The sequence below is a fragment of the Aulonocara sp. 'chitande type north' Nkhata Bay genome, linkage group LG8 (assembly GCF_057382095.1).
Source record: "Aulonocara sp. 'chitande type north' Nkhata Bay isolate Kocher_YH1m ecotype deep benthic linkage group LG8, A_spYH_male_GT1.1, whole genome shotgun sequence".
In the NCBI taxonomy this organism is placed as follows: domain Eukaryota; kingdom Metazoa; phylum Chordata; class Actinopteri; order Cichliformes; family Cichlidae; genus Aulonocara; species Aulonocara sp. 'chitande type north' Nkhata Bay.
Genome location: NC_141351.1, coordinates 9153291 through 9180658, shown reverse-complemented (window position 1 = coordinate 9180658; position 27368 = coordinate 9153291). Strand labels below are relative to the sequence as shown.

Genomic DNA, 27368 nt, shown 5'->3' with positions numbered 1-27368 from the left:
AAATTTTAGGGTTCTTCCACCTGCTGAATCCACTTTAACCCCCTGACTGTGCACATTTTCCTGTTTAGAGGCAAAGATGCCCTCTACAATGTAGGAAACAGAAAATAGATATATATTTTTTTATTTTCCTTCTTTTCCCTCTGATTCAAGCTGAATATGATTCGAATTTTTAAAAAGACTAAGGTTTTTATTCTACTGATATTATTTTATCATTATGTTAATATAGCACAAGGTTCAGCTAGCTTCGTACAAAATGGAAACATCCTCCAAACTTTTTACTTTCTTACTTTGAATACATTTCAGAGTCTGTACTTTTTTACTTTTACTTGAGTCGAGAAGTTGAATCAGTACTTCAGCTTTTACTGGAGTATTTTTTTAACAGTAGGATTTGTACTACATAAGTACAGATTGTTTGTACTTTTGCCAGCTCTGGTTATTATCATCTCTGGCTCTCTTCCACAGCAGGTCTTTGTCCTGTCCCCCCCTGTTGAGTCAGATGGCTGCCACTCCCTGAGCCTGGTTCTTCCTGTCAAAACGGAGTTTTTCCTTCCCAGTGTCACCAAGTTCTTGCTCATAGGCCAGGTCAACAGTTAGATGACCTGGTTATAGGCGGTCATCTAATTGTTTTTCCTCTTTATTATTGAAGAATAAGTAACTTACAGTATTGAGGTGACTGTTGTTATGATTTGGTGCTACATAGATAAAATTGAACTGAAATGTTATTAGGTAAAATCTACCTTAAAACTGTAATTAAGTTTCTTGAGTAACTTTACTTTCCAGCATTGCAGCAGTTATGGCGGTTTATTATTAGTGGTACGTTTTGGAGCGCTTTGCTGGTACAACATGTCAGGTGTCACCATATCTAAAATCGTGTCCTCTTACGTTTACAGTGCTAATTACAAACACATAACATGCATCCGTGTGAGTGGCGGTTTCTGTTTGCACAGCTCATGAGAAATGGTGAAAAGCAGCTTATGGCTCCTGTGTTTGTTCTTGTAATTACCAAAACTCATTAAGCAGCTCCTCAAAGTCCCCATGAGCCACTGTACGAAGCAACAGTAACAGATGGTTAGCACATGTTTGTGTACATACAGCACATATATAGGTCAGGTACGCCACAGTAACTGGTTGCCATGGGAACTGGGTATCAAACATGAGTGCAATCTCTCGGAGAAATCGACTTGTGGCCGAGCTCTCGCTCCCACACCTCTAATCCCCCTTTTAGCACTTAACCATTTTGGATTATCCTAAGATTATGATTGAATATAAATTTAAATGTATGAGCTTTGGAGGGTTTTCTTGGAGAGAAGGGAGATGAAGCATCACTTTAGATTAATAATCTAAGGCAAATCTAGCCAACGAGAAGCACCCTTTTATCTTCCCTTTGCTTCCACTAACCCTAACGAACTGCAAGCAAACAAACAAATCACACACTTTGACCTGGAATGTTATTATTTCCTCTTGGTGCCCGTCTCAGATGTGTTCATACATGACCTTCTCCCTGCCTGTCTATGCCAGTCTCCCATCATCACACACAGACTTTACACACACACACACAGTCACAAATGTTCGCTCTGTATGGTGAGAGCACGTGATTGGATGCAGTGAGCTGGTGATGCATGCTGAATGCTGATGAGGTTCTTTCTTGAAAAAAGGAAAGCGGTAGAAAGCTTCCTCTGTGCCTCTAAGACAGAGAGGACGGAAAGGAGAGGGTGGCATTCATCAATGTCAAACCCTGCTCTCACCTCCTGGTTAGCCTGTACTGGTGTGTGTCTCTGTGTACCGCCACATATCCACACACACAGGCAGGAAATGCTTTCTCGCACTCACGTGTCACTCTGATGTTTTGGGGATTTTTTTCTCATCACCTAATTCTTTGTCTTTATGCCTCTGAGAAGTGAAGTATTCAGAACACTCCAGCTCTTTCTCCGCTGCGTTGTCCCATGCCTTCCTGCTGTGGATGTATACACAAACTGGCTTTGTCCTCACGGTGGCCCAGTTTTTATGTCTGCCCAGGCTAATGTGGTGAAAAATTAGCTTGAGGCACACCAGGGAAGGTTTTCGGGTCAGCGGCATGCAAAGCACTTTCTGGTGTGAGACAGCTGCATATATGGACATTGAGAGTTAATACACAGGATTAACAACCAATCATCAATAAGACCACCGTGTCAGGTCAGGTTATTTAGGTCAAGGTCTGAAGTAGCAATTTTTCCTCCACCGTCGTCTTTAAATGATTAAAATGCACACCATTAAATCTTTTACATGCATCTGTTTCTAAGGAATGTGCAATACTCATAGATTTAGTGAAATTAATGACAAGAAAATCAAACATAAATACCATATTTCCAACGTGTTTTCTAAATTGTTGGACTGCCAGACTGTTAATGGCATCACTTTATGGTGCCCTCGTTTTCTGCCATGACTTAATGCCACGTGACTGAACAATTAATGCCACCAGCTGTTTTTGAAGCAGCTGATGTCCATGGCAAGGGTAGTGGAAGAAGACATAAATTCCACACACTGCAGTTTAAACTTGCATAATGACCTGAAAATTTCTATTTTTTTTATTTACTTCTACAAATCCAAATCTGTGAAATTTGGGATGCTGTGTAAAATATTAAAAAAAAACAGGAAAAACCCAACACAGAGGGTATATCAAGCGATAAAATTGACACGTTTTATTGTTTCATGAGAAATATTATATCATTTTGAATTTGGTGGCGGCAATACATCTTAAAACACTGTTTGGACAAAAGACAAAAGCTTGAAAAATAAGGAGTACTAAGCTGGAGGAACATTTTACAGCTACAGATCTTAGAGAAGCAAAATTGTGAAGACTTAAATCTCATCAACCGATTACAAAAATTTGGTGAAATCTCTGTACGTGCAAGGACAAAGTTGAAAATCAGTCTTGATGTCTGATCTGTGGGCCCTCAGGCAACACTGCATTATAATTGGGCTCTATCAATCATGAACACTTCCAGAAATTACTGTCTGTTTGTTCACCATGCCATCTACAAATACAGCTTAAAGCTTTAGTGTTGCAAAGAAGAAACAATATGTCGACCCGTCGTCTTCTCTGAGCCAAAGCTCGTTTAAAAAGGACTGAGACAAAATGAAAAACTGTGGTCAGACCTCTGGAGTAACAAGGAGACAGAGCCTGCAGCTTATAGTCAGTGCTCCGTTTTTAAAGCCTGCATTTCTGATGGCACTTGTGTCTGTAAAGTTGACATCATATACAGGTTTTAGAACAACATATGTTCCCATTCAGATGATTACTTTTTCAGGGTAGGTCTTGTAAATTTCACCAAAACAATGCTAAACTCCATACTGCATGTATAACAACACCGTGGTTTTGCAGTAATAGAGTCTGGATGGTGAACTGCCCTGCCTGCAGTCAGGACCTGAAAACATTTGTCCATCAAGAAACAAGAACTATGACTAAGAAGTCCCAGGACTGTTGTGAAGCTACTGGTCTTAGTTCTCAGAGGTTTATGGACTATTGTTAAAGAAGAGCAGGTGCTCCAGTTTTTTGTTCTTCTTGTTGTTTTTTAGAGATATGTTACTTCCATCAAATTCAAGCTGAGTCAACAGTTTTCTTAAACTCGTTTGTTTGTTAACCTTCTGTGTTCTGTTGTGAGGGGTTTATGAGATAAGCAAATCATTGCATTCTGTTCTTATTTACATTTTACCCAGCACCTCAAATTATTTGGAACTGGAGTTTATTATCATTTTCTAGTTTATTCTGATTTTGTATTAGTTCTTTGGGTTTGGTTGTCACATTTATTATCCCTACCTGTGTCTTCCCTCTGTGCTCTGTTTGGGTGCCTGAGTTTTGTGTTGTAAAACAGTCTGTGCGTTTCCTGTTTTACTTTGTAGGTCTGTGTCTCGTTATGCCCATTAGTTCCAGCTGTGTCCCCTCTTGTGTGCTATTTCCTGATTACCTGGTGTGTGTATTTATAGTATGTGTCTGCCTGTGCTCCTCGTTGCGTCGTCTGCATTTCTCTGCATCCTTTTGGTATATCGCCGTGGCGCTCTGGTCCTCGCCTCGTGTCCTCTGTTTGTGTTAGTTTTCCCAGTTTAGGTTTCTGTTCAGTTCTGCCCTCACCTTGGGTTTTTCACTGTAAATAAATCTCCACCTGCACCTCCACTGCCATCTGCATCTTGGGTCCTCGTTCATTCCACCACACGACTGCTGCCCCAGCCGTGACAGTAATGCCATCTTTAAACACTAACAGTGCACAACTGACAGACATCAGAAATCATCAGTAGTATTTATTTGCAATAAAATTAATCTTTATTCTTTAATTCCTGCCGTCAGGTGTTAGTTGAAGACTCAACAATTGTAATAAATATACAGTACCCTTGAGGTTTGACTGTCACATATAATCCTGGGGCTGTCTTAAATGTTAGAGTAATTAACTACTCCACCACTATTCATTTATCTGGTGAAAGGATTTCATAAGAATTGTGGTTTAGAAAGTTTAAAGAAATCCCCACGAAGGAAATGCTCTTAGATTGACTTCAGCAGGTTATATTCTGCTCTGAAGTTCCCTCAGGTTAATCACTCTGCATCCGAGCACAGCTTTGAGCTTCGGTGTGAGGAGTAATTCTAATAATGCAATACTGCAACGTGCCTTGCTTTGAGCTGCAGGTGGCCCTCTGTGTTGAGTCCGGGCTAGGATGCTCTGTGGTTTTATTAGACCGTGCTCGCTCTGGCATTTGCACCACACTCCCAGTGGATGAAAATATCCTACCAAGCATGCTTTTGCTTTTGCTGGCCCTCACATTCATCTGATGGCTGTGCTCAGATCCAACACTCACATCCAGTCGATGTCACAGTCTTTGCTGTGATCGGAAAGTGACACGACAGCACACTCGTCTGAAATAAAAATGTGCTGTCCTGCTGTACACTTTTACACCACTAGTTTTTGTTTCTCTGATGAGTAAATACACCAGATTCAAGGAAACACAGGGGTCAAGGTCTATGAGTAAGAAGACTTCGTATTACACTGAACGGGTATTTTAAAGCTATACATAATTAATAGTTTACTAGATTGGTTACCTCTAAGAATTAACTGAAACCCAATTATCTCACTTAAAGACTCTTCTGGACAAATGAGCCCGGCATTAAATCTTCATGTTAATTAAATCCATCTCCAGTGGTATGCATCCCAGCATAGCATACTGTCTTTCCATATTATCTGTGAGGAAGAGCATTTTCCACCACAGGCAGGGGCCCGGTGATGAATCAGAGGCGATGACATCTAAATCGTGAGTCATCAAAACAAACCAGCCAAATGAATTAGATGTACCTTGTCAATGGGCTGACTCCTGAAAAGAGAGCACCCCTTTTGACAGCAATTCAAATGCTTGCTCTGTGGTAAAAAAAAAAACTTTAAAAAAACACACCGTGTGCACACCACAAACAAAACGCGTACATCATTAACATTTCAACTGACCTTTTTCTGTGTCAAAATACACCCGGTGATGTCAAATAGCATCACACACACACAGAGGCACACAAACACCAGGAAATACCACCCACCCTTGAATCAGAGTCACGTTTAAAAGGCTTCACTTCAGGGAGCCACAGTTATTAAAGACACTTTTGCTTATTTCCCCCCAGCTGACAGTCTCATTTCATCTTCGGTGCAACCCATCAGACACACTCCAATGATTATAGGGCCATCTTGTGGTGCTCATAGGCAATAAACCCAGTCACCAAGCACTTCAAAAACACCTCTAAAGTCTTAAAAACAGGACGAAGAGTGCGCTTTTAATGATGATGAGCAAAAATCACGGGAGTTGCTCCAAGTTAAGTCTTCATTTCATGTTGAACATCCAAGCTTGCCACATATCTAATGTGTGATATGCATCATCTCCACTCCCCTTTTGGCAGCTCATATTTTTAGATTAGGTTGCGTGATCTTCCTGACACCTTCATCTTTCCCCATCCTCCCACCTCCCAAATAATGCCGTCATATGACTACCTGCATAGGAAATATCATTAGAAAAGAATTTTCTCAGTTTTTTCTCTTTTTCCTGCCTCTAACATCGCCACATACACAACAATAATCTCCCTTTTTACTCATAAATGTGTCTTTAATGATGTAATCTCATTCACCTGAGCTCAAGGTGCAACAACCCCAAATCCAACTGTATTTCAAATTTATTACAGTCACACTGGGACAACGTTTGCTACAACAGATGCTGATGTTCATAAAGTGAAACTATTGTAGGTGTGGCTGGGAAAAAATGAGTCATATAAGGGTGGCATATAAACATGAGATTCAAACTAAAAAAAAGAAAAAGTTCAATCATACTTCCATATTTAGTTTTAAATTTAAATTAAGAGAAATTTGTAAAAGATAAAAAGAAACCTATTGCTTAACACTTACTGCTAAACCAGTCGCCCTAATAAAAATATATATTAGGAAAGGGAAAAAAAGGGGGGAAAAGAATACGCACTTTCATCATAACAAAAACACCCAACTGCAGTAATTGTGCAATTTCTAGAGAGCAGAAATGAAACTGTCTCATTCACTCTCTGTATTACACAAACAGTGTCCTTGGACTCGGTTGGTGTGGTCAGTTTTGTATCAGATGATTCCTCTGGGAGCTCAAATCCCAGCAGAAGGCTGCGGGAGTAGCGAGGGTGAAAGTACCACAGTAACTTTGGTGTTTGGGGACTTTCATTTCCACAAATGTTAACCCTCTTCAGACACCCTGAGTAGCATTGAAAGAAAGGGGAAGAAAACTTGTACAGAGGAAATTTAAAGTTAAAGAAATATCCTGAAATAATCATTAAGATTACTATCATTTAGACCGATTTTATTTTAGTAACTTCTCTGTTACTTTTCTTGAAAGTTAAGTAAAGTTTATTTATAAAGCACTTTTCACAGATATGTAGTAATAATACAAACTATGAATAACTGCAATAAAATATAATAGAAAATCAATAGATAGATAGATCCAAGTTGGTGTTTAATTTTATACAAATTATGTTGTTTATTTACATTTGGAGGGCACTGGCTATATATGAATATAATGATTTATATTATTTGAAAAATGAAGCAACCTGGCACATTATTAAGCCGGGGCTTTTGTTGTGGGGGTCAGGGGCCCCATGTCAGTGGTCTGCTTGGCCCAGTTGGTGATCCAGCTTTGTATTCATCTCCCCGTGAGTTTTTGTTATGCCTATGCCCAAAAACAAATAGGAGCTTTATTGTTGTGCATGAGGCGTATATAACTAGATATACCTGCTCGGCTTTCTAGTCCACAGAAATGCTTGTGAAGTTGTGCTTTTTAATGAACTTCTCTTTAAAAGACAAACCAGCAGTAAACAGTAAACCTGGCGCTGGGAGGGACTTGTGCTTTCATTGAAGTGTTACTGAAGCCACTCTCCCCTAGTTCACAGAGCGGGGTCAGGGGCCCCCTTCAGGTCTTTGAAGGCGTCTTTCGCGGAAGATTATTAGGCTGCAGACAGTCAGTCAGACAGACATATTTACAGCATTCACACACAGCTGCGGACTAATTTTGTTTCTTGTTTTTTCCTTCCTGCTAGCACTGCGTCTCTCTGTTTCTTTCTTTATTTCTGTTTTTTTACTGGCGTTTTGTCCTCAGCTGCGACTGGCCTGAGCCTCCCTGGCAGGCATCATCCCCCTCAGTCAGTCTGACCGCCCACAGCACGGTGGTGTCGGAGGTGGGGGGAGAAAGTGCTGCTTTGTGAATGACGGGAGCGGCAGAGCACAGAAAACAAACTTTAGCAATAATATTTCCGACGGGGAGGTGATTTTACATCCACTCGAGAAGTTTGAGCTGCCGAACCAGCGACACCTGGACGAAGAGGACCGAGAAAAATCTGTAAGTCGCGACGCTTTTTAGGACCTTGTGTGGCAATGATAGAAATCAGATTGACAGCCTTTTTTTTCTTCTTCTTCTTTTCGACGGAAAGATGCATGCATAGCAGCCTAACCGTGACCGGAATAACTGCAGTGAGATGCGAGATAATTTGGTGAAAGAATTTAACTCCACAGGCGTTTTTCCCCTCCTCTCTCCAACCAAGAAGAGTGACTGCCGTGCAATCTAATGTAGTCTCCCTAACACACATTTAAAAAAAAAAAACTAAAAGCTAATGTTAAATACTGTGAAGATTAAGCTTTAGATTGACTCAGAAATGGGATAAGTAAATAAGAAAGGCTGGGAAGGCTGATGCCTCTCTCGTATAGTTCAAAGTATATGTGGCTGTTTAGTTTCTTAATCCCATTTATTCACTTGTGTGGCATTTCATCGTTTCACGCAAAGTTTCCCTCTGCTTGCCTCTGCGTTTCGCAACAATTCATGACTCATTCAGAAGACGTGCATTCCCACTGTCACCATGAACGAAAAAAAAAAAATACACTCATAGAGGACTCATTCATGATGTTATGAGGCTTCTCCTCAAGTGGTGAACAACTGTGAAATGTCACTCAGGCTTATTAATACTCCTTAACTAAGTTTATTTCACTGAGGAATGCAACTGGTGGTCTCCCCCCCTCTTTTTTTTGTCTTTGCAGAAGCTTCCGAGCTGCTTCAGTGAAGCTGTGAACCATGGCGGTCGGTCTAGCCTGCGTTGCCTGTCTCTGTCTGGTGGTGATGGTTGGAGGTGACCCCTGCCTCATCATCAGCGAGATCAATGCTGACAACCCAAGACTGGACACCACTGAGTTCGTGGAGTTGTATCACACCAGCGGACAGCGGGCTCCGCTGGACGGGTACACCCTCGTGTTCTATAATGGAAACGGAAATATAGCCTACAAGGTGCTGGACCTCAAGGGCCACAGCACGGATGACAGAGGTTTCTTCTTGGTGGGCTCGGTGGACATGCTCCCCAAACCGGCCATCCTCCTGCCGCCAAACACAGTCCAGAACGGCCCGGACGCCATTGTCCTCTACCGCACACCTGCCGCTCGCTATAATGAGAAGATGAACGTCACGGCTGTTGGGTTAGTGGATGCCGTCGTCTACATGACCCGCCGTACTGGAGGTGCAGAGTTCCTCGCGGAGATGCTCACGCCCGGGGAGCCGGCTTTCGTCGAGGATGAAATGGCGCTCGAGGGGGACGAATCAATCGAAAGGTGCCTGCTGTCTGAAGATCGGTGGGGCTTTCAGGTGTCCTCACCCTCCCCTGGTCAGCGAAACAACTGCACCCCTCCTACTGCTCCGTTGACCATCCCTTTAATTACTGAGCTGAAGCTAGGCGGAGGGCAGGTGGAAGGGCTGGTGGAGCTGACGGAGGCTCCGTCTGCAGGTTCTCTGGTACTGGTAGTGTGGGATGGGAAAACAGACCGGGTCAGTGTCAGCGTGGACGTGGATGTGGACACCTCCAGGAACGGGTTGATCTCTGTAACCATAGAGAAGAGCTACATGAAAGGTCAGTGTGTACTGATCCAGTGGCTTTTTTATTGTAGTTTAAGCTTATTGTTTGTGGGTCTAGGTTTCTTCTGCTTTTGTAGGTTTGTCATGTGCGTTGGTCATTTTTCATTCGTCTTTTCTTATGGCTTCTCAGGAGATGAGTCTGGGGCAGTGGCCATTTACAATGGAAAAGCTACAGACTTTCCTGTAGGCAGTCCACTGAGCCAGATACAGCCTCTAGATGCATTTGTGTATGCCGGACCCGGAAACAAGCCTAGTGCCAACCTCACAGAGACTCTCATACCGGGCAGGCAGCCGTACCAGCTCAGCAACAGGCAAGACTTGTTGACAGTTTAGTGTTTTTTCTCGATTTTAAGCTCAAAAGTAAAACTCTTAAAAAAAGAAAAAATATAAATATATTTGCGTGTGTGTGTGTGTGGATATTTTGACTGTCAGCAATATTCTGTGGTTATTTTTGAGCCAGTAGTTTTGTTGTGCAACATGAGGCTGAGTCACTCAATGGAGGGAAGAGGGTCAGCTTGTGACCAGTGTTCCTCTTTTCTCCACTGTGTGGTCACAGCAGAGCTGTAGTGAAAAGTAGCCTTTGACTTGTGCTGATATTTGCATTTGAATTTGAACACTGCATTTCATTAACACGTCCCTGATAAAAATATGACCGTGTTTTAGAGCTGTTTTAGCTCTGTGTGGATGTACTTAAGTGCTCTGAGCGGATGAATGTATGGTTTACGTGGGAATTCTGACCTACAATCACAGTTATCAAACTTTATGGGATTAATTAGTTCCAAATTCCAAATGACATTTTTCTAAAGCCAAAAATGTCTTAGCCTGATGGAAAAAGTGCATTTAAAATTTAAGGTTTTATTATTGGGTAGCATCAAGAGTTAAATGTGTTTGCCCATAGTTAACTATGATTGCTCTTCATATGATTTCTTTATTTTGTCAGTTTGAGGGAGGGCGGCTTCTATCTCAGTCGCTGTGGTGTGGCTACCTGGGCCAGAGACCCTGGCATCTTCTGGGAGGCTCCACAAACTCCTGGGCTGCCCAACCAGTGCCCCTGGCCAAAAATCTGCCCTCACAGCAATGGTAAGTGTTTTGAATGCCTTCCAGGCATGCATGCATGTTTTTGGATTATTCTAATGGAAAATCTTAAGTGTCGATTATACTCCATTGCAGACACACATAGCTGGAGTCCCGATGGCGATGTAGCAGTTCCTGTTATACTTCTTCAAAGTCCACTTTAGGTCTGCCACCTGTGGCGTGTGCATATTTGGTGTATTGTTGCTGGGTCTACTAATTCAAAATAAAACTATGTAAAAGAAGGTGAACAAAATCTAGAAAACACAGCTCCCATTTAAGCTGGACTAAGGAAAAATTGAAAACTGTCCTGAGACTGGTTTTGGAAATCACACATACCGCATCCTCTTAGTTAAAGAAAAGGAAGAGGAGTATCCTGGTTGTTGTCAGTACACAGTTCAAAGGCCAGCCTGTGTGATGGTATCTGGGTGCATCAGAGCACATGGCACCATTAATGCTGAGTGATACAATAGGGTAAATAAGCATTTGATCCCCTGCTGAATTTGCAAGTTTCCTCGCTTTCCAAGAAATGACCAGTTTCATTTTTTATGGTTGTTTCATTTTAATGGAGAGAAACAGAATATCAACCAAAAATCCAGAAAAAACACATTAGATAAAACTTATAAATAGATTTGCATGTTGTTGAGTGACATAAGTATTTAATCCCCTAAAACCCAGCCAGAATTCTGGCTCGTACAGATTTATTACAATCAGTCAATCAATTACAGATACTCCCGATCTAAGCTCCTTATGTGTATAAAGGACACCTGTCCACAGAATCAATTTCTTCCACCATGGGTAAGAACCAAAGGATGTCAGGGACAATACTGTCAACTTGCACAAGGCTGGAATGAGCTACAAGACCATCAGGAAGAAGCTTTGTAAGAAGAACTGTTGGTGCGATTATTCAGAAATGGATGAAATGTCCATCAGTCGCCCTCAGTCTGGAGCTCAATGCAAGATTTTGCCTCATTGGGTGATGATGACTGTTAGAAAGTTGGTGGATCATCCTAAAACAACAAGGGAGGAGCTTAGTTAGAGATCTTGAAGGCAGCTGGGACCACAGCCACCAAGAACACAAATGCAATCCATCACGCTGAAATGAATTGAAATCTTTCAGCACCTGCGAGGTTCCCCTGCTCAAGTAGGCAGATGTACAGGCCCGTGTTAAGTTTACCAGTTAACATCTATATGGTTCACTGAAGTCTTGGCAGAAAGTGCTGTGGTCAGATGAAGCCAAAATCAAGCATCAACTCCATCCGCCGTGATTGGAGGAAGATAAATGCTAAATATGACCCAAAGAGCACCACAGTCAACGCCCCACAGTTATGGTTGGGGCTGTTTTTCACAATGGACCATGTGCAATAAAATCTTAGACAATAAGCTCCTTCCCTCAATCAGAACGTGGAAGATGGGTCATGGATGGGCCTTCCAGACCCAAAATATACCACTGCAGCACCAAAGGATTGGCTAAAGAAGAAGCACATTAAGGTTAGTGACTTGGCCAGTCTTCAAGCCTCAGTCCTTTAGAAAATCTGTGGAGGGAGCTGAAACTTTGAGTTTCCGAGTGGCAACCAAAAAAACCTAAAGGATTTAGAGTTTCTCTGAAGAGGAGTGACGAACTACAGGAAATGTCTTAGCGCTGTGCTGCCAACAAGGATTTCTCCACCAAGTACTTAGTCATGCTTTGCTTGTGGATCAAGTATTTATTTCACTCAGTGACATGGAAATCAATTTTTTTCTTTATATTTGGTTGATATTCTCTTTCTGTCCATTATGATTAAACAGGCCATAAAAATTTTAGTTCATTTCTTTGAATGAGCAAACTTACAAATTCATCATAACATGGAATAATTATTTTCCCCATCGTTTATAGCCTGCAGGTTTTAAACTGCCAAACTAAAAAGACTTATTTTCAGGTAAAGGCCTGATGCCACCAAACCACATTTTGCACATATTCCAACAACATGACTCCAGTTGCTAAACTGCGCTGGTTGGAGTCCAGACCTTAGTGCGTCGTGAAACAATAACATGACAAAAGAAACAAGGTTGGATTCATGGTGTATGAAAATCCACGAGTCATAAATAGTAGAACAGACATGTGAATGTATTTATGAGAGAAGACTTTTCTGTGTAGTAAATAATGCAGCTGGCTAAAAATGCTTCATCCTGCTGCTCACCCACCAAGTTTTTGTGGTGCCTTGGTGTGTGGTATCGTGAGGATTTGCCAGTCTCTTCACGCGACGAGTCGTCACATGCACCATCCCAACACAACTGGCAGGAAGGATATCGGTTAGCAGCTTTGACTCCAACAGATGGGAGTGCAGCAAGAAGACGCATTGCCATAATAAAAAAACATCCAATGAGTGTCCGTGGGAAAATCTGTGTGAGCTGTTTGCAGGGAAAGACAGTTTTTGATTGTTGAATTCTTTGGCACGTGTAACATAAGGCACTACATGCATAGGCATGCAATCAGGGATGCTTTCAAATTGATTTTTTTTTTTCTTTTTCATCTCGTCGCAGGAATTTTCCCAAGGAGACGATGAATTTGGTTATTCAGAATTTGCGTGCCGTTAGAGTTGTGACCAGACGTTGATGCAAACGTTGAAATATTATGTTGTTTAGATAAAACTGGAAATGAAAGATTTTATGTAGATCATGTGATTAGAGGGAAAGCTCAGGAGAAGCTGGAGGTTTATTATCTTGTCTTATGTCCCAAGACAATAACCTAAAGCTCGAAGTGGGATTGTTGAGCATATGTGGCTCAATCATTTCTGATTCTCATGTTTTGTCATGCCAACATGTGCCTTTGATTAGCCGTTATGCATGTTTTTGCAGCAGGGTTGATTTAAAAAAAAAAAAAAAAAAAAAAAATCTATCGGTCTGTCTATCATTTATTTAAATGTTTTAATTATTTTTTAATTATTATTTTGTTTTATTTTAATATTTTATTGTTATTTTAGTTTAGCTTTATTTGTATTTTCAGTTATTTTTTATTATTAAATATTTTTGTTAAATAAAGGTTATAAGAAAATGGAAAATTGAATGTCTGCTTCACAGGTTATACATAAAACCAAAAAAACTAAATGTCCCACTATTTATAGGAGAGAATCCTTTAATAAAAAAAGGTTACTGCTCACAAAGAAAACAATGCAAGAGTTTTGTCTGTGCAGCTGTTATGTATTTACTTAATTATGACCATGGTGATTCTTCCTCAGGCAGAGATTTGGGTTGTTTATCCTCTGTGACAGTGTGTGGGAACCGTACAACGCCCGCCACTTTGCACATGCTCTGTGTGGTGGTGGCTGCCTAACAAATGCATTGTCTAGGCATGCCTTCACAACCGTTAGGATCAGACAAATAAGAAAGAGCTTTCAAGGAGTTTGTAATTAGTGAGGTCGCAATAATGATAAAAAATCAAATCCATTTCTTTAAGGCCCCAAAATAATTTCAGTTAATCGCTGCTAAAAAAAAAGACAGAAAAGTTGCTGAAGTACTCAAATTACCAAGTGAATATGAAAGCAGTCACACTATGTATGGTGGATGATTTTTTTTTTTCTTTTTTTGGGGGGGGGGATAAGTGGTCAATTTGTTTCCTGTTAAGAGTTAAAGTTAGAACTGTAGCCAGTTTGATTGACAGGCATGCAATCATAGCCATGTGGCCATGTGACCTCACCTCATGAGTCACTGAACTGATCATCTCTATTGTGCTGTTGCTGCCTTTTATAGCGTTTTTATGTACTTGCCTGTCAAATATTATGGCTCGCTGTGCGGTACATCCACATGGAACGTGCTAGCATTAGCTAATAACTTAGCAGTGCGTGTCCTCATCCAAATATGGTCAATTCTGGCTTAAAAACAAACAACAAAAAGCCCTGTCATGGTGGCAACAAAACATTGAGGCTTAAAAATCCAAATTTCAGAAACTAGTAGGTAATGTCATGAAGACTGGGTCCATGAGCTGTAAATGTAGTGCATGAATATTTTTCCACAATAACATATCACTAAACTGTAAACCACAACAAATCAGAAAGTGACACATCCAAGAAGTTTAATTAGATGTACACACGTAATCAGACTTTGCAGGAAAGTCATGACGGTTATAATGATCAGCAACCTTGTGCTTTTTCCATTGTTGGCTGTCATTGGTCAGAGTTCAGTGAGGTGTTTGTATTTCTGCATTGTGAACTTCCAACCTTCTCAGTGAAGGTCTTTAAGTTGGTTTTAGGGTAAATTAGGTGTTTACATATGATGATTAATAAGGCAATGAAGATATGAGTTGGTTTTATGGGATATGGCTGTTTATTCTATAGTGGTGGAGCTGATGGATGGAGGGTTTTGTAGCCCCGAGCAGTGTTCTCATTGAGCACCCAGATGGCCATTGGGAAGAAGCTTCTCTTGAGCCTATCCATGTGCATCTCCGGGCTAAAGTAGAGCTTTCCTAAAACAGGCAGCTATCCCGGTGTTTGGGGAAATATGGTCCTCATTAATAAATGATACTCTGTCAGTCTTATTAAGCATGTAGTGCTACAAAAATTCATGTTTTGGTACTTCATTGCAGAAGTCACAGTTTGGGACAAATGCAGATATTTTCACTTTCGGTGTTCTGCTGCATCCCTAAATGATAACCCACTGCATAAATATTGCATGCGACACACAAACACACACACACACACACACGATCAGCTAATATACTTGTTTTTAAGTTTACATACAAACGTGTTAAACCCAAAGCTTGTCTCTCCTCTACATCACATCAGAATCATCTTTCGCTGCTCATGTAAAAAATATCAATAGAATCTCTCATCTCAAAACAATCAAATATTTTCAGACTGCACAACCTATTTTATCATGTTGGAAACCATTTGTGTGTATTATGTAACACTGGCTGTCATTTAGGTATTAATAGATTGTAGGTTAGGTCTTATTAGCGACTGCTGCAGTAAGTGGTGTAGAAAATAGTGACTATGAATCTTGCGACTGTTATATAATAGTCATTAAAAAAGAAATGTTTGTGTTTTGAATAGAATTTTTATAATTCAGTATCCTAATACAGTGGGGCAAAAAAGTATTTAGTCAGCCACCGATTGTGCAAGTTCCCCCACTTAAAATGATGACAGAGGTCAGTAATTTGCACCAGAGGTACACTTCAACTGTGAGAGACAGAATGTGAAAAAAAAAATCCATGAATTCACATGGTAGGATTTGTAAAGAATTTATTCGTAAATTAGGGTGGAAAATAAGTATTTGGTCACCTCAAACAAGGAAAATCTCTGGCTCTCACAGACCTGTAACGTCTTCTGTAAGAAGCTTTTCTGTCCCCCACTCGTTACCTGTATGAATGGCACCTGTTTGAACTCATCATCTGTATAAAAGACACCTGTCCACAGCCTCAAACAGTCAGACTCCAAACTCCGCCATGGCCAAGACCAAAGAGCTTTCGAAGGACACCAGGAACAGGATTGTAGACCTGCACCAGACTGGGAAGAGTGAATCTACAATAGGCAAGCAGCTTGGTGTGAAAAAATCAACTGTGGGAGCAATCATCAGAAAATGGAAGACATACAAGACCACTGATAATCTCCCTCGATCTGGGGCTCCACGCAAGATCTCATCCCGTGGGGTCAAAATGATCATGAGAACGGTGAGCAAAGATCCCAGAACCACACGGGGGGACCTGGTGAATGACCTGCAGAGAGCTGGGACCAAAGTAACAAAGGTCACCATCAGTAACACACTACAACGGCAGGGAATCAAATCCCGCAGTGCCAGACGTGTTCCGCTGCTGAAGCCAGTGCACGTCCAGGCCCGTCTGAAGTTTGCCAGAGAGCACATGGATGATACAGCAGAGGATTGGGAGAATGTCATGTGGTCAGATGAAACCAAAGTAGAACTTTTTGGTATAAACTCAACTCGTCGTGTTTGGAGGAAGAAGAATACTGAGTTGCATCCCAAGAACACCATACCTACTGTGAAGCATGGGGGTGGAAACATCATGCTATGGGGCTGTTTTTCTGCCAAGGGGACAGGACGACTGATCCGTGTTAAGGACAGAATGAATGGGGCCATGTATCGTGAGATTTTGAGCCAAAACCTCCTTCCATCAGTGAGAACTTTGAAGATGAAACGAGGCTGGGTCTTCCAACATGACAATGATCCAAAACACACCGCCCGGGCAACAAAGGAGTGGCTCCGTAAGAAGCATTTGAAAGTCCTGGAGTGGCCTAGCCAGTCTCCAGACCTCAACCCCATAGAAAATCTGTGGCGGGAGTTGAAAGTCCGTGTTGCTCGGCGACAGCCCCAAAACATCACTGCTCTCGAGAAGATCTGCATGGAGGAATGGGCCAAAATACCAGCTACTGTGTGTGCAAACCTGGTAAAGACCTATAGTAAACGTTTGACCTCTGTAATTGCCAACAAAGGTTATGTTACAAAGTATTGAGTTGTATTTTTGTTATTGACCAAATACTTATTTTCCACCCTGATTTACGAATAAATTCTTTACAAATCCTACCATGTGGATTCATGGATTTTTTTTTCACATTCTGTCTCTCACAGTTCCGTAGTATTTTCCTTCTGAAGCAGCTATGTGATCAGTTTATGTTTCCATTAAGGTTGTTCAGCCCTATGACAAATCAAACCATCTTGAATATGATGACAAACGTGATCATGAGATCACTAGTAGTAGAGGTGACATCATACTTTTATCACGGTGTTATGTTTCATGATTGCGCTGTATGTGGGAGTTTAAGAGGGGACGTCGTCAGCTGTAGGAAAACATCACCTTGTTGCTGAGCTGCAGTGGCCTAATAAATCCCTAATAAATTCCTCCTTTTATGCTCCAGTGGTTCCAGGAGGCACAGACTCGCCGCCTCACCTCCCACCCTGGGGCAACACTGACTTCCTGATCAACGAGCTGAACACTGATACACCCGGCGCAGCTGAGGACGGGGAGTACATCGAGCTGTGGCACCCATCAGGCCGCCGAGTCTCCTTGCAGGACATCTGGATACTGCTCTTCAGTGCGCACAATAACAAACCGTACAGGGAGATCAGCCTGAGCGGACACTTCACCACCTCCAAAGGGTATTTTCTGCTGGGCAGCGACAGGTTGGTGCCAGCCCCATCGCTGCGCCTGCCTCCCAACACCATCCAGAACGGACCAGATGCTGTGGCGCTCTATCGCAGCCCCTTCGGCCCACCGTCGGCCGCGCAGAGGGGAATTCCTACTAAAGGCCTGCTGGATGCTGTGGTTTATCGACAGAGAGGGTCAGACAGGGAGGCACAGGAGCTGAGTAAAGCTCTGACTCCAGGACAGCTGCCACTGCTGGAGGACCCGGAGGTTCTGCCTGGTGATGAGGCCCTTAGCCGTTGTAGAGGCCTTTACCCCTATGACCTGTCTGCTTTTTCAGTGAGTATTAACATTTCAGACAATAAAGCACTAAGTCAGGATTGGGTGGTTTATTATCTTTTCTGTTTTGTCACAGACATTTTTGAAGTTAATATAGGTCTGCGTCTTGTGTCATCCCGTGTAGGTGGCTCCACCAACCCCTCTGAGGGAAAACAGCTGCCCTCGCCCTCCTCCTGCCCCTGACGGTGTGGTTATCAGTGAGGTGGCTAGCAACCACTGGACCAATCACAGCCAGCAGCGGGCCTTTGTGGAGCTTCACGGGCCACCTATGACAGACCTGCAGGGCCTGGTGCTCTCTGTGTTTGACCAGGAGCGTAGTGGGACCGTCATTGCCCTTCCCTTGACCGGATCTATTAACCGGGACGGATTTTACATCATTGGAAATGTCACCGGTGCAGGTGAGAGCAATTGAAGATTTTCTTTCTTAAAACCAACCAAATCTATTTGCCTCTTTGACTCGCCTCACTTTTTTTTTGTCTGTAACCGGTTCACCTTCTCTCTCTGCATAGATCAGACCTTCCCAGAGGGCTCCACGATTCCCGGGCGAGGAGCTGTAGTCCTGTGCTACGACCTATTCAGCATCTGCAGAGCTGGAACTGCTCTGACCAACTCCAGCCTCAGAGATGTGCTTGTGTTCAGTGAGAACCGGCAACTGCTGTCCTCTCTGTCCACCACCAGGGGGAGACAAGTAATCCCAGCTCTCAGGTACACACATGACTCAACACATGAATCACACACTTTATAATTAATGATGGCGCTCAAAACCACAGCTTTGTAGAGATATTTCAAGACTTTGTCATTAAGACAAAAGATGTCCTTATTCACAGGAAAAAAAGATCCAAAGAACATAAAACAACACATTTAAACACAGAAAGTAACCATTTATTTAGCCTTTTCATACGTTTTAAGTAGGCATAGCTGCCTCCATTACTTACTATACAAATATAACTCAGTGAAATATAACCATAGAAACCTGTAGCAAAAATGTTTCCTAATCACAGCAAATGCCATATTTGATTAATCAAAGTCTGTCAGACTTGTCTATGATTTGATCAGAAAAACACATTTCAAACATGCGTCACTTCAGGTAATTGGAGCTGTGAAAATAGAAAGTGAAAGTAGAAACCCAATTTTCTCCAGGTGGTGGTAAAAGGTTCAATCAGGAACAAACAGCTGGAGGCGTGTGTGTGCGTGTGTATGTGTGCGTGTGTGTATGTGTGTGTGCGTGTGTGTGTGTGTGTATGTGTGCGTGTGTGTGTGTGTGTGTGCGTGCGTGTGTGTGTGTGTTTGTGCTGAACTGTGAAGTTCGGCTCATATTCTATCAGCACAAATTTGGAGAACAAGAGGAATGACTGCCAAATGCAATCAGACATTTGAGACTATACTGTCTGTGTTTAAAGGCTACACCATTCGACCATACAGCAAAGTAATAGTTGTTTTTATTAAGATTTTTTTTTTTTACACTTTCTGGAAAAGATTGGCCTGATGGACAAGTGCAGAGATCAACAGAGGTCAGGGTCCAAGAGGCCTAGCAGAGTGTCTCTGAGACAAGAAGATTGATGAAAAGATTGATAAGCGTCTGAAGTAATGCACACAGTGCAAGTCTTGAGCCACCCCACATATCTAAATATAATTTTTTTCCAAGTGCACTTGAGCAGTGGCTCTCCGAATGTTTTCCAAAGTTTTTCTTTGCTTGGCTGCTTTTTCACTCACTTTCAGCCAAGTCAATAAAACTGACTATTTTCTAAGAAACTGTTTTTTGTTTAGCTGTTTAACACTGACTGAGTCAGACAAGCATTTAAAAATGTACCTAATTGCACCTTTGGCATTTTGAGGAATGTTTGTTCAAATTACTGTCAGTATGTGTACCATTCAAAATCACTGTACTCAAACATGCGCTGTACGTGCAGGTCAGTGGAAGATGGTCCCGTCACACTTAGCCGGTGTTCATGCTGTGAGGTGAGGAGCCCCTCATCCTGGACCACCTCGTCTGCCACACCTCACAGCACCAACCTCTGTCCTAGCTCCACCTTCTCAAGTCAGATTGATCTTTGCCTCGGACCGCTGTCCACTGACTGGCAAGAGCAGGTGGGAGGTAAGGCATCTTAAAATGAACGTTTATAAAAGTAAAAAAAAAATAATGTTACGGGATATGGAAGCTTACATGAAGTGCCTTATACCTGCATTCTTTCTGACTGCCAGCAGAAGGCAACTCCTGTGTTTGCAAAAAGAAGTCAAAATTTATGAAGAAATGGAAAAACAGTCTGATTTCTCATTTTTGACATAATCAGACATTATTTTCGTGGTAAATTTTATGTTAGTTTGTGCTCATTTTTAGCTTCATTGAACACAATTTAATGCCCATTTTATTTTGTTTGTCAGATTCATCCCTTGCTCGTGGCGTCCGGCTTAAAAATAAATAAATAAATTAATAAAATCAAGATGGTCTCATTATAACGCAGTAACTAAGAGCTCACACTCTGTTTTTCACAGACTGCAGTGGTCTTATCCAGGGGAAGGGGGTCTCTGAGGTGGCAGACTACTTAGAGCAGCGATGTCATTGTGGCATTTCTGCTCTGTATCTCCAAGGTGAGCCACTTTTCCACAAAACCAACCACATTAGGCTCATATTCAATGAAAGACTACAGTAGCTCATCCCTGGTCTTTGAAACAGCTCTAGAAACTTATAGTTGGAGAATGAAATCATTAGGAGATAGGCGGGCTCAGGTGTGGCTTGTTTCCTTTCATCATCATGCCCTATGTCCCTCATAAACACTGAAAAACTGCCACAAATGCTGCTGTTCAATATAAGCTCCAACCTCCCAGGTTTACAGAGTCTATATGTATACAAAAAAATGCACAACCTGAGCAATTTTTTGTAGAAGGTGAAAAATTTGTCTGTCTGTTCTTGTTTAAGGGGCAAACTTTTCTTGTGTGTCTGGCTGGCTGCGAGTTTGGGGGAGCATTCAGGCTCTGTCGGCCCATCAGAGGGCCCTGATCATCCAGACATCGCATATGAACCTGTCGTCCACCCAGGGAGATGTCTGCTCCTCCCCCACTACCGGTCGTTACACAAGCACATGTAAGAATGACCTTGTAGCAGTTCAGCATCATTGTTTCAAAAAGATTAGCTACAGCAATCAGTCAGGACCCTGTAGTCTGCAGTGAAGTGCCCAATTTAGCAGGAAATCAGCAGGAAATCTGCATCATAACCCACCTAGTTGCCTGACGTCCGCCTCCCGAGAAATGGAACTGGCTGGCTGGCACATACCACATGGTAATTAGCATGTAATGCAGCACACATAAGCATAAACGTCATTGACTACTCTAGTAGGCTATGTAAGAAATACGAAGCCTTAATCAGGCATAAGTCTAAACTTCTAAATTTGGTTCTTTGGATCCCAAATTTCACTGCATGAAATCAAAGAAATTTCTTGTGTCTCCACTTGTTTTAAAAGGTAATCGTGGCCTGTCTGATTTTGGCACACAGGAATTTGTTGTAGCCTTTTGACCTCTGGTTCAAAAGGCTCATGTAAGACAGAATTTGCCTCTTTGAAAACAAAAATAAAGCAAGCAAGTGTAAATCTGTCAAATGTAAAATAGTGGAACATGTAAAATCTGGAGAGCAACCAGCCTGCCAGTCTGAAAGTACTTAAAGTAATCATTATGATCCTAAGTGTTAACTGCCATCATGATACTATGTTTAATTACATACAGTTCATTTTTAAAGTACTGTGCTGCCACACTTTACATCCTGGCTTTTATTGTGAACCAGTCGCAGGAAATGTGACAGCTGGTGATTGCTCATCAGAAAGTTATCTAAAAAAAAGTGGAAATGGTCATTTTTAGATTAGAAATGCTGCAGCAGGCTGATTACCTTTATCTTTACTATGTCTTGCTCTCTGCGGGAAATTATTAGATCATATAATTAGATCATTGTGTTTCATGCATGATTTATAAAGGTGAAAGGTGAAGGACCTCCCTAATTAGAATGAAATCTGACCTGCTCTTACCCTTAGTAACAAAAAGGAAACGAGAAAGTAACTTCTTATTATGTTATGTTTATATTAATAATAAGTTCTTCTGTTAGTTTAAATGTTGGAACATTATGCATATTTTTTTATAGTAGGTGCACACTTTACAGTGGTTTAAACTAGAGTATTTTAAAAAGTTCAACATAAGAAGTGAAAGACCCTGGTTTAGATTCAACACAGCAACATTTAAGCCCAAAAATGTAATTATCAAACAAGTAAAGGGTCTTGTGCCTGTGAATTTTGGCAGGGTAAGGAACGATTTATAAAGAACTGATCCCACATACAAATACAAATACATGACTAATAGTACAAAGTGAAAATAGACTGAGGAGAAAATAATTTGCTGTTAATTAAAAACTCTCCACAAGAGACAGTTGGAGTTTCTGTTTCGCTGCCGTATGAAGTATTTCTCGGCTCAGTGTTGCTTGGACTCCTTCTGCTTTGTATTGTGTTCTGTGACCCAGAAAGCTGTGTTTTGCAAAAAGAGATGAGGTTTCTATGCATCAAAATATCTAAATAAAACAAATTCTGTTGCACTTTTAAATTTCCTTCCTAATGTTTAAATTGCTGTTATTCTTCGCTTACGTTTTCAGAAATTGTATGTTATAGCCTTTTAGGTCTGGCCGAAACACAGCAGGACCATAACATCCACCTTCCCAAGGTTCCAAACAGCCACAGAAACAACTTGTTAGAAATGTTCAAATATTTTGTTTGCTTTAGAGATTTATAGAAGTGTAGGAGTTGGAATGAGAATCGGGGCTAGCAGTGGGCAAAACAAATGAATCTGTAAAGTATTATCAGCTAACCAAAGAGCACCAAACAAATCGAACAAATTGCCTCCTTATCTAACATAAGCATGAGAAAACCTTGTCATAGCAAATAGCAGCTCACCCCCTCAAACACCTTCAGACTGGCAAGAGCTGCAGGTGGACACAGGTGTGGCTGGTTGGAACATGGGAAAGGCGAATGAACCACCTGTCCAGGGCGATGGCTGCGTTGGCTTTTTGCTGCGTGTAGGAGGTTGAATGTTACAACACCAATCACGACCAGGACAGTGTAACTTACCTTTGCTCTTCTTTTTAGCATCTGCCCTGGGGTTACAGATAGGGCTGATAGTAGCTGTGATCCTGGTGCTGGGACTAGGAGCTGCTCTGGTCACGTATTTCTACAGGAGGAGGTAAGATCTCCTGCATCATCTCCCCCTTTCATACTACATATGAATGTAGACATTTTTAAATATCTTATCACAATATGGCAAAAGCCTTTTATGGATGTATTTGCTATATAAATCTTTTCAGAAATTTGTGTAATCGTTTGATTTGTAGTGATTCCTGTGATTTAAAATATGTGTGTCAGAGTTCACTACACCACAATGGGCACTGCTCATTTAGCCAAGACCACGTGTCCAAGTTATAATCCAGCCTTGAGCTCTGACTTTTGGGTGTACGCTTCCAGCTGTGAAAGATTGAGTAAATAACAGTTGTAGTCAGAAGTTTACATGTACTGACTGGTTTTGGAACAGATAAAGCAGGCTAACATTAAGCTGCTGGAACGGCCTTCCCAAAGTCCTGACCTCAAACCTGTTGAAAGTCTGTGGACTACTCTTACAAGCCGGGTCTGTGCCAGGAAACCAACCAACCAATTTAAATGAACTTTGACCACACTTCTTGGCAGAATTGGTAAATATCCAGCCAGAATTATAAGAGAGGCATCTGGCCGAAGTGCTAAGAGACATTTAACAAAATATTAGTTGGTGTCTGTGTTTATCTTTGAGCCTCTATGTATTAGAGGCGGATTAGAGAAAATCCAAAATAAATTCAAACTTGTGCTTCCACTTCTTGTTTATTAAAGTAATTAAACACAACCACTGCACCATGGAGAAAGAGCAATTTAAAGAAATCATTAAAGCCCCAAATTACCATGAAGTTCCTGCTCATCTGAGTGTCTGTAAACGTCTTCTGTAACTATTTATAAAAACTGACCTTCTTCCTGTCAGCACTACTTGTGAAGTTCCATGACTGCTGTAGGACTCCTACTGATTAGATTACATTGAACTCTTTTTAGCCACTTGCATGCATGTGTTTCAATTTAGTTGCAGACCTCAAACTTGCACAGAGTTTGCACAACGTTGCCTGATGAGCTGACCTGAGTTTCATTTTGAGGATTACAGTTCGTAACGAGAGCTACAAGTCAGACACCAGATAGCAGTGTCTAAGCCAGGAGCATGCTTTGTTTTTTGGTGTGTGTGTGTGTCTCTGTAATAATATCGATCAGGATACAGTTCCTTTGAGTTATGGTACCTGACATATCCTCATCTTTTTTGTGAAACCTTCATTCAGTCACTTCCCACCCTGCTTACCAGAACTGGGTTCCCGCATGGAGGAAGATGAACTGATTATTCAGGATGAATAACTACCACAGGGAGGAAGTAAAACTCACAGGACTATATAAAGACCAGTGATTTAAAAAAAAAAAAAATGTCAGGAAATGACTTCACAGAAATCCATTACTCTGCGACTTTCTCCTCTAAATGAAATTCACGAGCTAAGGGGTCACCGTTGGGACTAGCAGGAGTGCTGGAGTCCTAGAACTTTCTGATCACACATTTTTATGCATTATTAGAGGTATATTAAGTGTATCAAAGAGTGAAACAACACAAGAGCAGATTTAAGGTTCAAACATCCACATTTTCAGGTTTATGGATTGCAGAATTTAGGTGAAAACCCTTCAGTATGTCTTATATTTCTTCAGCTACATCTAAAAGACACTTTTTGTCAGCTGTTTAAAAAATAAAAGTTTTACATTTTGTAACGCTGCTGTGTGCTTTCCCAGGCGTCCTCTGGACTATTACACCATGGAGCTGAGTGAGCACGGGGAGGGACTGTCTGATCTATAATCCAGGCTTTGGGCCAGCGGCTTTTTGCATGTGGTAGTGGCCACGTGCAGGGGAGGACTTCAGCAGAGAGAGAGAGCTACTGTGGGTAATCAAAGGGTTAATTTGACCTGTGGGTAACTAAATGTGCGGCTGTTGTGAAACAAACGCCACAAAGTGTCCTTCTGTCAAAATGACTTGTAATTGTTAACTATGTGGTTGCATCCAGTGTGTGCATGACGTGACATTTTATAGCTTCAGTGACATGAAATTAGGCAACCAGTGTGCTGCGTTTTAAAAGTCATAACATTCTTCTTCTTCTTCTTCTTTTTCCTAAGAATCGATGTGCAACCTTTGCCTGTGAACAGTGCTGGTTTCTACTTTTAAAAGAAAGGAAGATATAAGAAAGGGATTTATTTTTAAGTACTTGAGTCCTAAATTGTTTTTCTTTTGCTATGAATGAAGCTTTTAAATTAAGACATTTAAAACAACAATGCTTCTGATTTCTGCAGGAATGCCTGCTGGCACTAAAGTGTTTTTAACACCAGGCTGTATAACAAGATTACATTCTGTTCATGTCTTATGTTTTTGACTTCCTGCCTTGTTTTTCTGCTCTATATTTTGATAGATGACTTTGAACTGTAGTCAAAGGGCCTGATTGCCCTTTAAATGTGAATGTCTCTAACCTGTAATGAGTGTCTGTAACCACTTTTGTACTCTTGGTCAAAGAAAACTGTTTACAGTGTCTCGTTTTTGAAAATTAGAAGAAGGGATTGTGCGAGACGTATGAAGTAATTCCTTAAATGGGGAGAATTTGTTTATAAGAGATGAAATATTGCTTATTCTGTGTTTCGCTTGTGTTCTTAGTGGCTCGGAAACCGCTCTTGTGCCTTTGCCCGGTGTTTCGTTTGATCAGTTGTTTCTCCACTTAATAGAGGGGACAGCACAAGTTAGAGATAAGTGTCAGTACTACAAATATGACGTTGATATTCTCAGGGGGGGAAGACATTCTTAGCAGTCTGAAATGATAAGTTATTGCAGGGATGCAGAGAGAATTTTATCAGTTGAGTTAGTTTGAGTTCACTTTTAATAGATTATAAATATCAGACCTAAAATAGTCAAAATTGAGCATGTGTATGCTGTTTTTGATAGCGTTGAAGTGCTGTTTGCCTCTTTGTGTTGCTTTTCTCATCAATGAAATGACCCCACCCCCACCTCCCTGTACCTTTCTCGTCAACTCTAATCTCACAGTAACATTTCTTAATACAACCATGTAAAGCTACATCAGTCCTGTCAAATAGGATTTCAGTCAGGGCCACTATAGTTAAAAGAAAACCTTTTTTTTTTTTACGTAGCTCTAGATAAGCTTGTAAATAAGTGGAAAGCCAGAGCTGGGGAGAGCAGCAGCAAGATCTGCGTCAGAAACAGCATGAAGAAGGAGGAGCTGTGGGTGGAGGTTTGCACATGCAACGGCAAGTGTATGAAGGCTAAAGCAGCTTGAGTAGCGTGGCCTAAGTGAGGCTGGATGCACAGAACGGTATCAGCTGTGCCATCAGCTGATGTGACGTGGGCTCGCACTGAGATCAGATGTGAGGCCGAGCTAGACTTCGTGGGCTACTGTGCTTGATTTATTTTAGAGATGCGCTGCTGCTTTCGTGCAACTTCTTTTCTTTTACATCAATTTAGCCAAGTCAAGGCAATTTAAGGTTTTTTGTTTGTTTTTGTTTTTTTTAAGCGTTCGCAGTGATTTAGTGGTGTGGCTTTCCACCTTTTAATGCCCGTTAAATGTCTTTTCTGGTATATTTTAGGTTTTTGTGAAACGCAGTGCATGTTGATAGGTTAGAAAATGAAAAGACAGGATGAAGAAGCTGCTCTTCAAGATTACAGATTATACACGGACATGCAAATGAGCTCGCCGCCGAGTGCAACTTTGATGTCTCTAACCTAAAATAAACTATTGTGAGAAAATGGCTCATGCAACACTACTGCGTGTCGGCTTCTTGCTTTACAAATCTGAGCTGACTCATTCACAGAGTCGGGTTTTTGCAGTATTCAAAGTCTAACAAAACTAGGAGTGAAAACAGAAGCGTGCGAATGTGACTGAGCACTAAAACGGTGTGTACATGCAGCAAGTACTCTCAGAACTTTACACAACAAACAACATGTCACAAAAAAACACTGGAAAAGTTAAAAAAAAAAAACAACTTTGTATCATCTGCATGCACAAGTCATGAATTACAATATGTTTCTCTTTTTTTCCATTTTTTTTAATGGTTTATTTTTCATGTTTTTCCTCAAATGTTTTGCACATTTATTTGAAAAAAGAAGTCAATAAATTTGAAATATGTGCAGTTGTGTTTCGGCAGTCTTTTTTTAGTACAATGTGACAGCCTGAAATAACATGAATTAATATAATCTTGATTGCAGATGTTCCTACACTTATGTATGAACACAGCAGGTGCTGTTAATTACTCATATTTACAGCATGTTTACTGTTTATCACCTTGCTCTATTACTGCCTGACATGTTAGCGACCTGAAGCTCTTTGTACTTCCTCCTA

General features: G+C 41.3%; 1 protein-coding gene across 1 annotated transcript; it reads left to right on the top strand.

Annotated features, from left to right (window-relative positions):
* The first annotated feature begins 7423 nt into the window (after positions 1–7423).
* LOC147323131 (uncharacterized) lies at positions 7424–27159 on the top strand. The gene is made up of 12 exons (XM_086303313.1): positions 7424–7866; positions 8559–9415; positions 9551–9731; positions 10361–10500; positions 17337–17902; positions 18027–18300; positions 18412–18607; positions 19813–19997; positions 20396–20491; positions 20820–20984; positions 23020–23113; positions 24769–27159. Exons 2-12 carry the CDS (start codon positions 8593–8595, stop codon positions 24830–24832), a joined length of 2784 nt encoding a protein of 927 aa, XP_086159439.1. The 5' UTR covers positions 7424–7866; positions 8559–8592; the 3' UTR covers positions 24833–27159.
* The last annotated feature ends 209 nt before the right edge of the window (positions 27160–27368 follow it).